Source organism: Anser anser, assembly GCF_964211835.1.
Source record: "Anser anser genome assembly, chromosome: 6".
Classification (NCBI taxonomy): domain Eukaryota; kingdom Metazoa; phylum Chordata; class Aves; order Anseriformes; family Anatidae; genus Anser; species Anser anser.
This window is the reverse complement of record NC_139726.1, coordinates 36,567,798-36,582,466: the sequence shown is the minus strand read 5'-3', so window position 1 is coordinate 36,582,466 and position 14,669 is coordinate 36,567,798. Positions and strand designations below refer to the sequence as shown.

Below are 14,669 nucleotides of genomic sequence, written 5' to 3'. Positions count from 1 at the left end.
CTTAAGGAAGAGTCATGAACTACTTGCTTGCAGTTCCTCAGATTTGTGTACTCCAAATATCCTGGTACAAAGTTCACTTGGCATAAAACAAGCTTTCTGTACTTATCACAAAGTAGCATACAAACAATGCCGTATCTATTAATCTGGATATCCTAGAAATATTTTTTCTATTAACTATTCCACTTCTATATAACTCCTAAGTGTTTTTGTATAACTTCAGGGGTGTTTTGAAGGTCTATTGCTGATGAAGGTGAAAAGCAACCAACAAACAAAACCCAGTCAATTTATTTGTGGTTTATCCTTATTTCTCATCAATGAGTCGGCTGGTGCTGCCAATTAGTGGCTTGATGGGATAGAAGAGCTTGTTGAGTCCCAGGAAAAAACTTGTAAATTTTTAAAGTAGCAGCCTCTAGATTGTGAAGAATTAGAAGTGTCTGCTAAAGGAGTCAGAGACGATTCCCAAGAGGAAAGGGCAGTAAAGCTAATGCTTTAGCCGGTGTAGACTGTTTTCCTTAAGTTGATGCTCTTATGTGAAGCTTCATAATGGAGCTCATAAATAAGAAACATCTTTAATACATCAACGGGAAGCAAACAACAAACAATAAAATATCTAAAAAGGGAGAGAGCAAAAGCTGTATTTCTTCTTCTTACACTGCAGACGGTATTTGAAGTATTCTACAAGCAATGTCTTATGACTTCCTGAGTTATTTTTACTTTTCAAATATTTACATTTACAATATTTAAACATGGATCTAAATACTAGAAATGAAAATCTCAGACAAACACCTGTGTAGTGCCTGCAGAAACTGAGGTACCGTGCAAGTATGACTGGCTGATGCTGGTACATATGCTAGCAACAGGGGGAGAACACTACTGTACATTTTGAATATCTATTTAATTATGAAATTATTGCACTATATTATTATTGGAGGTATTACAGCATGACTCCCTATGTCCCACCCCAAAAAGAGTTCAGAGGACATATTGCCACTGCAGCTGCACACTGCTGGAATGACATGCCAGGCTTTCCACTGCAGAAAAATGGTTTTGTTTTAACCACTGGAATTTGAAGCGTGTGTACAAATTCACTGTCCCAAATTCTAGGAGTTTTACAAGACTTCACTTCAAAGCCAGCTCCTCTGCTCAGAAAAAACAGAAGCAGAAGAAAAGCCATTCTTACCCCTGTATATGCTACATTGCTACGATTTTACTTATCATGCACAGCCAAGCGGGCTGGTTTTGCAGGCTGCCCCCCTCCTGCCCATCCCTGCTTTCAGTAGAGACAAGACCACGGAGAAGGACCAAAGCAAAGACATTCTAACCTGTCATGCAGTAGGGGAAAAAAAAAAAAAAGGTGAAAAACAGAAAGAAAAAAAAAAAAAGAGAAGGACCCTTCAGAGCTGTAGCATCCCCCCGACTTCCCCATGCCCCAGTGGGTGCCGTTCCCCAAGAGCCCAGCAGGGGCCAGGCGGTGCACAGCAAAGCAGTTACCCGACGGGCAGAAAAGCCCCGTCCGGGCGTTCTGCCGAGGGGGACGTGCAAGCTCTGCTGTTGCTGCTGCTACCAAAAGGAGGTGCTTTAGCATTTCATGTGCTTTGATTGTGCAAATGCAGAAATGACATTTATCCACGTCCAGCAACAACTCCTTGGGCGAATTTCATATTTCCCAGCAGTGGTGGAGAGGCTGAAAAGGCAGTGCTTCAAACCAAACACCCACATCCCACCGGAGCAGTTCTTGGCTACACAGCCTCCGAGGGTAACAGTAATAAACCCGCTGCCACCCCCTGAGGTCTGTGAGGATTTTGTGCTTTTCCTCAATTCAGGGAGGTGATAGTCTCCTTGTTACAGGTGTGCACCCAACTGACCTGAATTTCGAAAAATGCTGTGGACAACGAAGGGGCAAGTCACACGCCTGGGTTTGGGGATCATGCTCCTTTCCTCTTGTGACTTGGGGCTGTTTTTCTTCAGCTATTTTAACAGACATTGAAGAAGAATGCAGGAATTCTGGGTAAAAGCATAAAAGATACAAGACTAAAGAAAAGACAGCATTCTGTAACAAGGACAGAGCCTTTAGAATTAAACAGGTGTTTAACAGGGTCCTATTATACAACTTATTATAAGATCAGTAATTAGATGTCATAGTGAAAGCTGCAGAATAAAATTCTGAATACAAAAGAGCTCAGAAAAGCTGGCATCATTTACTAAAATTGTATCCTCCCTTAAATGTTTTTAATAAGCCTAACAGGAATAATTTTCCCTATCTGCTTGTAAAGTGCTTTTCCATTAGTATATCTGGTCGGTTCTGGAGCAATGACAATTAATGAGCATTGGATTATGCGGGAGAGAAAAACACCACGGGGAACTTTTGGCCCAGTACACATGTGAAATTGTGCCTTGCAGCACAAAAGCTGCAGTCAGGAAGGGGTTGGGAAGTGCAAGCTGTCAGCCACAAGCTGAAGGAGACCCCACGACACTCCCTTAAATCTTAAACTCAGCAACATCTCTTGGGTGAGCTGAGAGATGCATCAAAGGCTGAAATTGCCACAGCACCAGTTTGCCACCCATTTCACCTGTTTCTCCCATTTTATCCTTTGCATGCTTATACACCATTGCTGGTGAGAAAGTCCCGAGCAAGTAGGACTCACTACTACCTCCCATAGCTCCTGAGGTGAGGCAATCACCTGCCAGGTTTGCCCTGGTACTCAAACTACAGGCACAGACCAAGTACATGTTGAGGGGAGACTCCTTAACACCCCAAATCCATGAACATCTTGGTTTTCCTGGGAAAATAACTCAGAAGAAATAAAGTTGCCTTCCAGTAGCTGATAGAGCACAATGTTTAGACAGTTATACATGACCACTTTTGTAGGAAAAAATATAGAGAAGGACAAACTATTGGAGAACACTTGTTACAGCCCAAGAATTCATACTAGTTACAGATTTCATATTATAGTTCATGGTAATAAGTTCAATAAGAACTGCAGATACTATTGCCTTATAGTAGCTGCAGCTTTAATTTACATAATGCAATTGCCACGATATTTTCATAAATTTTTTATGTGATATTTCCTGCTAGATGTTTCACAGACACAGTCTTATAAGTACTCCTGAGATTCAAAATAATACATTTTATTCTTGCAATTCAGGTGGCTGAGAGCAAGCACCTGGCAAAATAAGACAACTGGGCTCATAGTTAAGCACTTAAAACATGCTAACTACACTGCATTTCATTATATGTCTAAATTTTTCTATTTAGATGTAACCGTTCTAACCAAAATTAGTTCATAAGTATTATGCCCAGCTTATTGCAAATAAGCGAGTGGTGAATCTAGTCCAAAATATTTAAAATGGATTTTTCTATCTCTTTCAGTATTCTATTCTAGAAATTTGGTTTTGTGCTGACAAAAGTGAGATGAGGTGACTGAATGGGTATCTTACCCAGATGCTCAGGATCTTTCTTATAACACTTGTTTCAAATTAGGAAAGGAAGCCAACTGATTCTAAAGTAGGACATAAAAATCAGTGTCAGCAACAAGCACTAATTTACAATGACTTTCACAACACCTGATCTTTTCTTCAGGTACTACCTCCTGTAGCGAGTCAGTTATGGGAACTAGTTTAACTTAACCGACAGAAAAAAGAGCAGAGAATTTCTAATCCTCCAGACTGTAAGGGAACGTTTGACAATCTAGCCTACAACAGGATGAAGATGCTGGATTTCTGGCGTGGTTATAACTTACGTCCCTCTCCTTCCTTGCCATGAGTGCAGCTCCTTCACACTCCTGTAACTCTCCTTTTTCTCAGAAACGTCCTGGTTCCCTTCCATATCCAGTTAGTCCACCCCCATAACAAGCTCAAATCCCATCCCGCTTCCTATCTATTTTTTTCTGGGTTGCTAGCCAGGCAAGAGCTGGCACACTGTAGATGGTCCAGAGCTATCAGCATGCTGACTAATGACTAATAAGCACATGCTGATTGGCTAATTAAAGGCTGCCAAAAAGGATGGGTCATGGTTGGGCTCTGCTTGCCTTTTCCTTAGGGAGGGCATTAGTAATCTCCTTTGCACAGTTGCTGTTTTTCCATAAAACTCACAGTAACACAGTGTCTTTTAAACCTCTGTATCTGTCAAATTTGGGTTTGATTATGTTTTAGATTTTCTTTAGGTTTTCTAACAAGTCCAAAAGTTACTGGTGGGAGGGAGAAAGCCAAGGAGAATCTGACAGGTAGACAGAGGTATGCCTTTTTTTCTTTTGAAAGAAACGCATTCTTATATTGCTTGATTTTGGGGGCCTGAGTCATGATCTTTGAATAGTCAGGATTGGGAATACTGTTCACTATTGGCAGGCATGGCGGGTAGAATGACACAAATCCCAAAGATAATATTAAAATGCCATAAAGTTCAGTAAGATGTGCATTTCATTTTTAACTCTTCTTTGTTTTTGCTGTTGGCAATGTGCTGGTTATTTTTAAAATAGTTTTTGCAAAATAATGTTTTAAAAAACTTTTATCTGGTTACTTACTTTTCACCTTTTGCTTGCTTTCCTCACATCTGTCACCTACTTCTGTAATCATCATTTTCCTAAAACACCACAACGAAAGTCAGAAAGAAAACCAATTTGCATATTGCACTATTAAAGAAATTAAATTCTTCAATAGCTCCTGACCAAATGCAACGGTTTAAGCTCTCTTCGAAATTCTTGCATTCTCATAGAAAAGAAACAGCAACAACAAAATATGAAGAGAAAGTTATTCTAACAACCTGGAGGCATTCAGAGTACGTTGATATGAAGCGCATTTTATGAGGGTAATACTGGAAAAATATTTCTTTTGGTTGTGCAGCTGCTGCTGAGTTCTGGGGCACTTTTTTTTGTCTTTGGTAAGTATTCCCTCTGTCTCCACTCCAGCTACCACTGCTACCTCCTACTTCTAAATAGCAAGCAGGCATAGTCCTCAGGAGAATTTATTTGCCACCATGCATGGTGGCTCTGCTTTTGCTCAGAGCTCACCGGGGTTCTCAGGCATAAAAAAAGTGTATTTTGGTCCTGCAGGCATAAACAAATGCCTTGTGGAGGGGAAAAAAGGGGCTCCTTTTTGCAGATTAACACAATCATAGCAGAAGATTGAAAAAAAAAATCTGAAACTCTTTCATGGCAAGCCGCAGAGTGGGAAGACCTTGAAGGAGAAGCAGCAGGCCAGGTAACACACCAGGCAAGCTGCTGCAGAGAGCATTCAGAGGAGTTATGGTGCTGGAGGCACTTCACCCGACACTTCTCTTGTCTCCTCTTCAACACAATGGGTGGCTTCCAGCCACAATCTGCCTGAGCATTTAATAATCCTGGTATTAAAGACTGCATCATTATTTCTACCTGTTTACTGATGGATCGTAATTCTCTTTAGAACTGTGTATAGTATGAAATCTGGTACATATCGAGGTTTCCACTAGGGGTAGATTCCCTGTTATATTCAGCTCTTTAGGTCATTCTTATTTCAAATAAGAAATTAAAAAATAACTTTATTATGACATTCATTGTCATAATATATTAAAAACAACACCCAAACCAAACAAAAAACAAAACCAAAAAACCCTCACCATCAGAGTATGAAGCTGGGTTAACGCTTTTCAAGATTATAAATATGAATCATCCTATGAACCATCCAGAAAGATACATTTCCAGTACTTGTAATGTATTAGCCTCTTTAAATTACAAGAATACAAAGAATTTGTTTAAAATAATACATTGCGGACATGGCAGGAAGTCTCTGGTGCAAACGCAGCTCTACCCTGACTTCTAGTTCCAGTGAACCATGAGCCCATTTATGTTACCATATGTTGAAAGCAGTTGCATGAGTATCTTGTGTGAAAACAAATTCTCAGGATATAAGCAGTCGAAATGTCTGCTTTACACATGAGTTTGGTTGAAATGAGAATATCAGGGTTAGACCCTAAAGCCATAGGCCTGGAACATGTGAGCACGATACATTTATTGCTTGCATCACCTTTACACCAGAATAGGACAATCAATTTCAATTGAATACTCATGGTTTACGTCACTGGTCATGAGCTGAATATTAGGCTCAGTTCTGTGCAATGTACTGAATTTGCATGCCCTGCAAACGTGATGCAAGATAACATGAATGACCAGGCAGGAAAAAGCTTTGAATGTTTTGTCCCACACCTTTCCATGCACCAAAATGTTTCCTATAGGAACATATGAAAATAAATAAATAAAAACCTGATTGCCACATTTTATGGTGTACTCATAATGGAAAAAGAAGAGAAAATCAGTGAGAAACTGACAATTCAGTCCTAACTTAGATAGGCAAACTCTGGCATATTGCATGGAATTCCAGGATTTGTGTTTGCTTTAATATACAGACTGTGCTGAGCTGTAACCCCCACCTCCCCAAATAAATATAAATCCCAAAGATTCTGCTAGCAGCATATCAAATGCAAACTATATTGCTATAAGCTTTTATAAGCCATTACCTGTAAGTATATAATAATGTCTAGATGTATCTTGTGCAGAAAGAATACTAAAACTAATTTCAAATATATAAGCAGGATATAGAGAACTTACAAATGTTTGAGTAGAAAGCAAAAGAAAGCACAGTATCACTTAAGTTGACAAAATACAGATATATTTTGAACTGAATTAAAAGAGGATATGGAAAAAGAAGATATACTCACAGTAGGGATTTAAATGTTTAGGTCTCTCAATATGTAATTTACTGCCCAGGATTTTGCTGACAAGGCAAACTCATTTTACATAAGTGTTCACACACTTCAGTAAAGGATTTTGATATATACTAATGGGACAAACAGACAAATATGTACTTACTTACAGTCACATATGCTCAAAATCTTTATTACTGCTTAGCTAGTACCTTTCAGGAAAACCTATTTAAGTTTTCTGAAATATCAACTGCTTAGTATATTTTAGCTGTTGAACAACATAGATTTGTAATGTTTGCAATGTATTTACAAATATTTTCTTCCTGCCTAACAGCAGTTCCTCAGGATTTTCTTTTAAATAGTGCAAGCTTTCAGTCAAAATAATGATAGAAGCTTAAAGCAACTTTAGAGAGAGCTCTGCCTTGATTCATACTGCAAGCATACGGTCTTGTATATATTTAAGAATGATAGTGCTGTCTTCCAGTACTGCTGCCCATAGTACTTGGAAATATATCCTTTCCGTATGTGAAGACATATCCTCTATGAAGCCACCAGATAAATCAGTTCACCCTTGGCTGTAACTAAATGCTGTCTAGTGACTTGTGATCGACAGGGCTTTAACCTCTGACAGCTAGATTCATTGTTGGGACAACAACCAATCGTTGGTTTTGACGACATGAGCCTAATCAAAGTTGGAGTATAAAAGCCCCCTTGGAATATATAAGGTACACCAGTGTGGTAAGCTGTCTCTCAGATTGCATTTGCTTTCACTGATCTGTTTAGTACTAAAAGAAAAAGGGAAAGGGGGAGGAAAAAAAAAAAGGAAAAAAGCTGCGCTGAATGTGAGATCATGCAAAAGCTAGCAATCTATGTTTATATTTACCTGTTCATGCTGATTTCAGTTGATCCGGTGGCTCTTGATGACGGTAGTCAGCCCACAGAGAATGCTGAAAAAGATGGACTGTGCAATGCTTGTACATGGAGACAGAATACAAAATCTTCCAGAATAGAAGCCATAAAAATTCAAATCCTCAGCAAACTGCGTCTGGAACAAGCTCCTAACATTAGCAGGGATGTTATTAAACAACTTTTACCCAAAGCTCCTCCACTACAGGAACTGATTGATCAATATGACGTCCAGAGAGATGACAGTAGCGATGGCTCTTTGGAAGACGATGACTATCATGCCACAACTGAAACGATTATCACAATGCCTACAGAGTGTAAGTAACCCTGCTGCTTTCGTCTCGCACCGCTCCTCCGAGAGAGTTGTCTCCGTGCTGTAGAGCCACACAACTCCTCAGGCTCTCCCAACAGGCTGCTGGCTGGAGTCTGCCGGAGGGAGGGAGGAGAGTGTATTTTTAAAGGATTTGAGTCAGGTTCAAATGACCTTGTTGCGAGCCTTTGTTTTACTGTTCATTTATTCGGCTCCTTATAACGTGTGTGCCCTGTAGCACTTACGATTTGCCAATTGCCTTAGAAAGCAAGGAGAGATCTGCAGTTCAGTTGGCTCCGTTATTTGCAGCATTCAGGGCATTTCCTATTGCAAACAGAAAGTGCAAGTGCAGGTAACAAGATAGCTATATTTTTCTGCATGAGGTTTCACCAGCCAGTGCTTTAAAGAGCAACAGAAATGAGCAGAAATACAGCTTAGAGAACGAGACCCACAAGTGCAAGTATAGAGTTAAATTCTTGCTTCTTTGCTGATCCCATAAGCTAGCACCACCCACCTCTGAGTTAAAACTATATATTTAAAGCAAATATGTGTGTAATGGATTTAAATGTTAAAATGTCCACGTTATAGCAATCAGCTCCAGTAGTCGTGCCAAGGAAGAATGAAGGCATTTACTGAATGAGCAGATTCTAAGTTATCTTCTGAGTGCTAAACATCTGCTATGGCTCCTATCAAGTATCTTTTGCACAGCTAATACTATAGTATCTTATGTTCTTCATCAGCTAAAGTATTTGGCTATGGCAGCTGTTTTTTAAAATAACACTTATGAATATGATGTCAAAAAGGAAAAAGATGACAGGACATATTAGGCATGTTAGCAGTTACAGATATCATTACAATACACATACTAGAATAAAATCAGCTGCTGTAGCTAAAAATGCGCACGGATGAAAAATTAACTTTATCTGTAACATTTTTTAACTTTAATAACGTGTACTTAATAGCAACACATTAGTGCAGCCTTAATGCAAAATTGAGGTCCGCCAGCAGTTTTATTCCAGCCTGCTGTATACTTGGTAACTATTTTAATTAAACCACTATATAATTACAATAAGTGAAGAACAGTCATTATGCTTCATTGATCTGAGTTAATTTCCTACTTTTTATAAAAGCCTTTGAACTATTTAAAATCCACTAAAGATACAGGTATCTTAAGTGATGAGATTTAGGAGTGTCAAAACTCTGCACCATTTAAAATTCATTTTACCCATTTTATGCTGGCATGGCAAGACATTGTCATGACTAGGTAGAACAGCTGCATTGTAGGCTACAGGAAGGAGGAATGCTGCACTGCATGTGACTTTCCTATAATATTGTTCAAATGGAAACAAATCTTTACATTAATACTTTAAATTATTATTGTTTCCACTCAACAAAAGAAAACAAAGTGTTCAGGTAGTCTGTGCATAGCTACTTCTATTTGTATGATGCACAGCACACTAAGGTTATCTAGTAAATTAAAAATACCTAAAGGTGACATAAGTGTTTACTCAGCTGATGCAAAGTTGCTATTGTGCATGTTTCATGGAGCTCGTCAGGAGATGAACAGCAGAAATGAGCTGGTAGTAGTCACTGTGAAGTGGCATAGGCTGTGCCCGATCCCCTGGTAATTTTTATCTGGGAAAGGGGCTTTTCTGCAGCTGTAGGGGTAAGCCCACAGCGTTGGTACAACTGGTCAGATCCCAGAGATAACTGAGGACCACAGAGTTTCTCTACAGCGCCCTTCTTCTCACAGTTGCCCATCATTCCTGAACTTCAGCCTGTGCACATCATTCACTCTGCTTAGCCAACAGAGTGCAAGGGACCAGCTAAAGTTACACAGAAAATGGTTAGCCAAATCTCCTTTTAGCCTGTTTACAAAATGGTCAGTGATTACTTGTCACATGATGCTACTTTTAGGTGACAGCAAAATGATTAAATTTGCCATAGAGAGTAAAGCACAGAAAATGAATGATGTTACATCCACTTGTTACTGATGCTGTTTATAGAATATTGTAAGACATCCTACATGGTCTGGAAAAAAAATTTGGTTTATATATGCATATTTATTTTTGTTCCCTGTTCAGTAATCTATTCTTTCCATTCATTTATAGCTGATTTTCTTGTACAAATGGAGGGAAAACCAAAATGTTGCTTCTTTAAGTTTAGCTCTAAAATACAATATAACAAAGTAGTAAAGGCACAATTGTGGATATACTTGAGGCAAGTCCAAAAACCTACAACAGTGTTTGTGCAGATCCTGAGACTTATTAAGCCCATGAAAGACGGTACAAGATATACTGGAATTCGATCTTTGAAACTTGACATGAACCCAGGCACTGGTATTTGGCAGAGTATTGATGTGAAGACAGTGTTGCAAAATTGGCTCAAACAGCCTGAATCCAATTTAGGCATCGAAATAAAAGCTTTTGATGAGAATGGACGAGATCTTGCTGTAACTTTCCCAGGACCAGGTGAAGATGGATTGGTAAGTTTATTTAGAAAAATCCCATTTAAATATCTTGCATTTTATTGGAAAGCATTTAACTTGTGTTTTAAGGTTAAAATGGAAACATTGTTTAGGGAATGGAAAATAAAGGTTCTGTATACCCAATTCTTTCACTCTCTGCTCTCTGATCAAAATCATGTAGCACTCCTGTGCCTCCATTTCCTCATTTGAAAAATTGAGGTGAATTGCATCACCTCAGGGAGATGTTGAGAGGCATCAACTGGAAAATGTTTTGGTACTTACCAATGGAGGGTACTACCATAGTAACATTGTGTTCAAATTTGAGAGCAAACACTGCTTAATGAGAAGTTACTTTGCATACAGGTAAAAGAAAAAGTCATCTGATTATTTCATTGATGGGAATTTTGCCTCGTATACTGCTGAAAAGATTTCGCATTCAAGCCCTGTTTCTCCCTATTCTGTATGCATGTATTTTCTTTTAATGACAAGACGAATTATCTGTATTTATGAAGGTGACAACAGATCTCATAATTTTAAATGTTGTACTTATGATAGAATGCATCGTTCCTCTTATTAGAAATGTTTGAATAGATAAATTCTGCTTGATACAACAAATGGGTCACAATCATGGGAAAGAGCATAAAATAACTATGTAGTTTCTCTCAGTAAGTATGGATGAATGAATTAAATCTGAAGCATACCAGCCAAACTACAGCATTTTCCTTGCTGTTTCCCCAAATCACTCATCATCTACAACCTGTTAAAATTCCTGAACCTATTGCAATAGCTGAAACAATCATAACCAAAATGTTTCTGCTTTTGAGTAAAGTACCAGGAGCATTATTTTGCTTTCACTGCTACAGAGAAGATCAATCTGTTTAGGTAGCTATGTAATATTTAACTTCATAGCAGTGCAATGCAGTTAATAGAACGTAGAGTAAAAACAATGTGGTATCTCAATCACAGATTAATTACAGATGTGACTCTCGTATACTTGCTGGATATCATGATAAAGAATGTCTCCACCCATTCAAATATGTAACAAGGTGTTTTCACACATGTGGGTAACCCTCGGTTTTCTCAGGGTTATCATCAGCTGTAAAAACAAACTGTTGTAAAAGCAACACAGGGTCAGATGCAATGCAGGTAATGGGAGAGGAAACTTGTCTTCTCTTTCCTTCACCTCCTTGCTGGCAGCTCTCTGTACTGGGATGCTGCTCTCCACCAAGCCCCTTCTCATATCATTTACCTTTGGGAGGAGCTTCTCCAGCAGCTGGACAACACTGTGCTGAAATCGGCGTGGAGCAGAGGAACTATTTCAAACTCGTGATTGCAAAGCTTGCAATTTCTTTCTATTCTCAGTTAAGGACTGCGCAAAGACACCTTCAGTGGGAAGCACGTGGCTCAGAGATCTGCCAAAAGTACATTCCCTGGCCACAAGGCTCTTTCAGGAGTCAAAATATTAGCTGCCCCTCCAAATTCAGGACAGCAAATCCAGCCCTCTGGCTGAGTAAAAGCTGTGAAGTAGAAGTAACCTGTACTAGCAGGTGAAACATTCATTTCTACCACCACTTCAATCGTTCCAGCAAGATGGCAATTATGGAGACATTTCCTGTTCTCCTTGGTCTGGAGGAGGAGTCTTTGTTGATATCCAGAAAACCTGAACTGAATACCATTTTAATGGAGAGAATTTCAGAAGGATTCACAAAAAGGAGACAAATACTGCTTGGATTCTGCCCTGTAAATATTTTTTATTTATTTATTTTTTCCTTTTGGGAGTTCTTTTATAGAAAAGGAAAAAAAAAAAAGAAAAGAAAAGCAATTCTTATTACAGTGTTAAGGAAAACAACAGCTAAACTATAAACCCAGCATCCTCAAAATTTCTGCAACTTTCTCTTAGCAGTTAATAAGAAATGATGCTAGCACAAAGATGATGGTGATTTCAGGAAGAAACACTCAGAAATTAAAGCTCCTTATAGAGAAGCAGCAGGGAAATGTATGTCCTCAGCAGAAAGAAGAGGAATAACCCTTGAGAAGGGATCAAATTTAGCAGAGACTTGGAGGAGGATAAAGTTCTCTGAAGGGCAGAACTTCAGAAATGTTTGTAAATGTTATTTGAGAATACTGATTTGATACATTTGTGTCAGAGATAACTATATGTATGTTTTTACTCAAATTACCTGCACCTACCTCATTAATACTTCCGGTTCCTTTTCCTCTTCTCACAGAATCCATTTTTAGAGGTCAGAGTTACAGACACACCGAAACGATCCCGCAGAGATTTTGGCCTTGACTGCGATGAGCACTCGACAGAATCCAGATGTTGTCGCTACCCACTAACTGTGGATTTTGAAGCTTTTGGATGGGACTGGATTATCGCACCTAAAAGATACAAAGCCAATTACTGCTCTGGAGAATGTGAATTTGTATTTCTACAGAAATATCCGCACACTCATCTTGTACACCAAGCAAATCCTAGAGGCTCGGCAGGCCCCTGCTGCACGCCCACCAAGATGTCCCCCATAAATATGTTGTATTTCAATGGAAAAGAACAAATAATATACGGAAAGATACCAGCCATGGTTGTAGATCGTTGTGGTTGCTCATGAGACTGTCGTGAGATCCACCACTTCATAAATTGTGGAAGCTACCAAAAAAAGTTATATCCCCTCACCCATCTTTGAAACTGTGAAGTTACGTGCGCTAGGCATTGCCGACATCATATGCTGTATGATAGCCTATCATACAGGCCAGATTTAGAGCAACACAAGCTGCAGAACGCGAACTAAAAGACAATAGAGTTGCCTAATGACTGGTTATTAACCAGTGGAAAAAGAAAATCTACAATCAAAATCACCGGATTTAACCAATGAGTTTCTTACATTTTGAGGGAATCAATATTCAGTCATTCAGACACAAATCCATACGCAGGTTTCAACGTATGTTTGTAATCAAAAGCAAGCTCCTTCTCATCTGCAAATAGAAGGAGCAGGCTTTTAAATCAATTTCTTCACAGCTTCACTTGCTATTGCATTTACAGAAAAATATATACCGGTAACATATACACCACTCCACAATACCACCAGAATCATCCTTAAACACTTGAATATATAGTGCAGAATTGTGAAATGCATAAGACGAAATTCCACGTAAATGGACAAATCCTGAAATTAGGGATGGTAGTGTATTTAGCGTGTTTCCATTCCTTTTTTTTCGTTAGTATGATAGTAATCAATGGCAATGGTGCTACTTAAGCAGGCTGAGTAAATAGAAAGATAGTTATCTAAGTGAAAGAATTTAGAGTAATAATGAATTTGCCCTATCCTCAGGTACACTATTCAACATTCGCAAGAAATAGCTATTTTTTAAATGAAGGTGAATAGTTTTCTAGATGTAGTAGAACAAAAGGCAGCAGAGAAGTCTAACTTTCAAACCATAATCCCACACCATAATCTGCCTTTGCAACATTACCGTTTGCACTATGATAAACCAATGCAAATAGTTGGTTGCTACAGATATTGTTAAAAAACCACTTTGATATAACTGACTTGTGTAATATGTATGCATCAATATTTTGTAAATAAATGTTTATTTTTTAATCACTGTTGGTATATGTTCATCACAAGAAAAGAATGATGTTAACCTGTACTTTAGTTTAATAAACAAAAACCAATATTCTCTTCATAATATAATTTCCTGGTTTTTAACACTAATAATACATAGGAACAATGCAACAAAGCAAGCCATATGTTGGGAATTATACTACATTTTATATGTTTTTTACATTTGTATGAGCCATCTGTGGGTAAATGATGGGTGTTGACATGTTTATAAGGTTTCTTTGGATTACTGTTTTTATGGTCAGTTTGATCCACAACTGATTTTCCATACTTTGAATGTTATGTCCATAAGTAATGATACCACAAAAGACTGCTATTAAATGCATTTTATTATATTTAAAATTTTGCAACAAAACATTATCTTCAAGTAAACATAGTAAACAGTTTTCCACACAAATTTTGTATATTTTCCTTATAAAAAAATGTTAATTGAAATTAAAAAAACTATTTACTATAAAGTACATTTCATTTCACATGTGAAATACAACTGATAAAAGAGGCATTTGTAAAGACAACACAATCGCTGTTCAAACATCTTTATGTTAGTATGACAAATACTTTTGTTACTTTGCAGAAGTTCAGTTTTGAATTTTCCTTTGTGTAAAACCACCACAGAATTGCAACCATTGATTCCCCCCCCCCCCCCCTTTCCCTTTTATATATTTCTGCCTAGGTGGTAAATATTTTATATCA

General features: G+C 38.3%; 2 protein-coding genes across 2 annotated transcripts in view; one reads left to right on the top strand and one right to left on the bottom strand.

The window, feature by feature from the left end:
• LOC310902056 (small membrane A-kinase anchor protein) overlaps nt 1-14,669 on the bottom strand; it is a 74,432-nt gene that overhangs the window by 26,460 nt on the left and 33,303 nt on the right. Inside the window, exons 5-10 of the mRNA XM_083842954.1 lie at nt 13,239-13,329; nt 12,547-12,738; nt 7,557-7,620; nt 4,521-4,579; nt 3,439-3,500; nt 1,866-2,780 (exon numbers count right to left, since the gene is read on the bottom strand). The gene's annotated coding sequence lies outside the window, so the exon portion shown is untranslated. The remainder of the gene's footprint in view (nt 1-1,865; nt 2,781-3,438; nt 3,501-4,520; nt 4,580-7,556; nt 7,621-12,546; nt 12,739-13,238; nt 13,330-14,669) is intronic.
• MSTN (myostatin) lies at nt 7,229-14,373 on the top strand. Its single transcript, XM_083842929.1, has 3 exons — nt 7,229-7,896; nt 10,001-10,374; nt 12,585-14,373. The coding sequence occupies exons 1-3, from the start codon at nt 7,524-7,526 to the stop codon at nt 12,963-12,965; spliced, it is 1,128 nt and encodes a 375-aa protein (XP_083699055.1). The 5' UTR covers nt 7,229-7,523; the 3' UTR covers nt 12,966-14,373.

Bases quoted from the DNA above. Each gene is read 5' to 3' on its own strand.
- MSTN (XM_083842929.1), top strand. From the start codon at position 7,524: ATGCAAAAGCTAGCAATCTATGTTTATATTTACCTGTTCATGCTGATT. The intron at 7,897-10,000 runs GTAAGTAACCCT...ATTCATTTATAG, and splicing joins TATCACAATGCCTACAGAGT to CTGATTTTCTTGTACAAATG. The intron at 10,375-12,584 runs GTAAGTTTATTT...CTCTTCTCACAG, and splicing joins GACCAGGTGAAGATGGATTG to AATCCATTTTTAGAGGTCAG.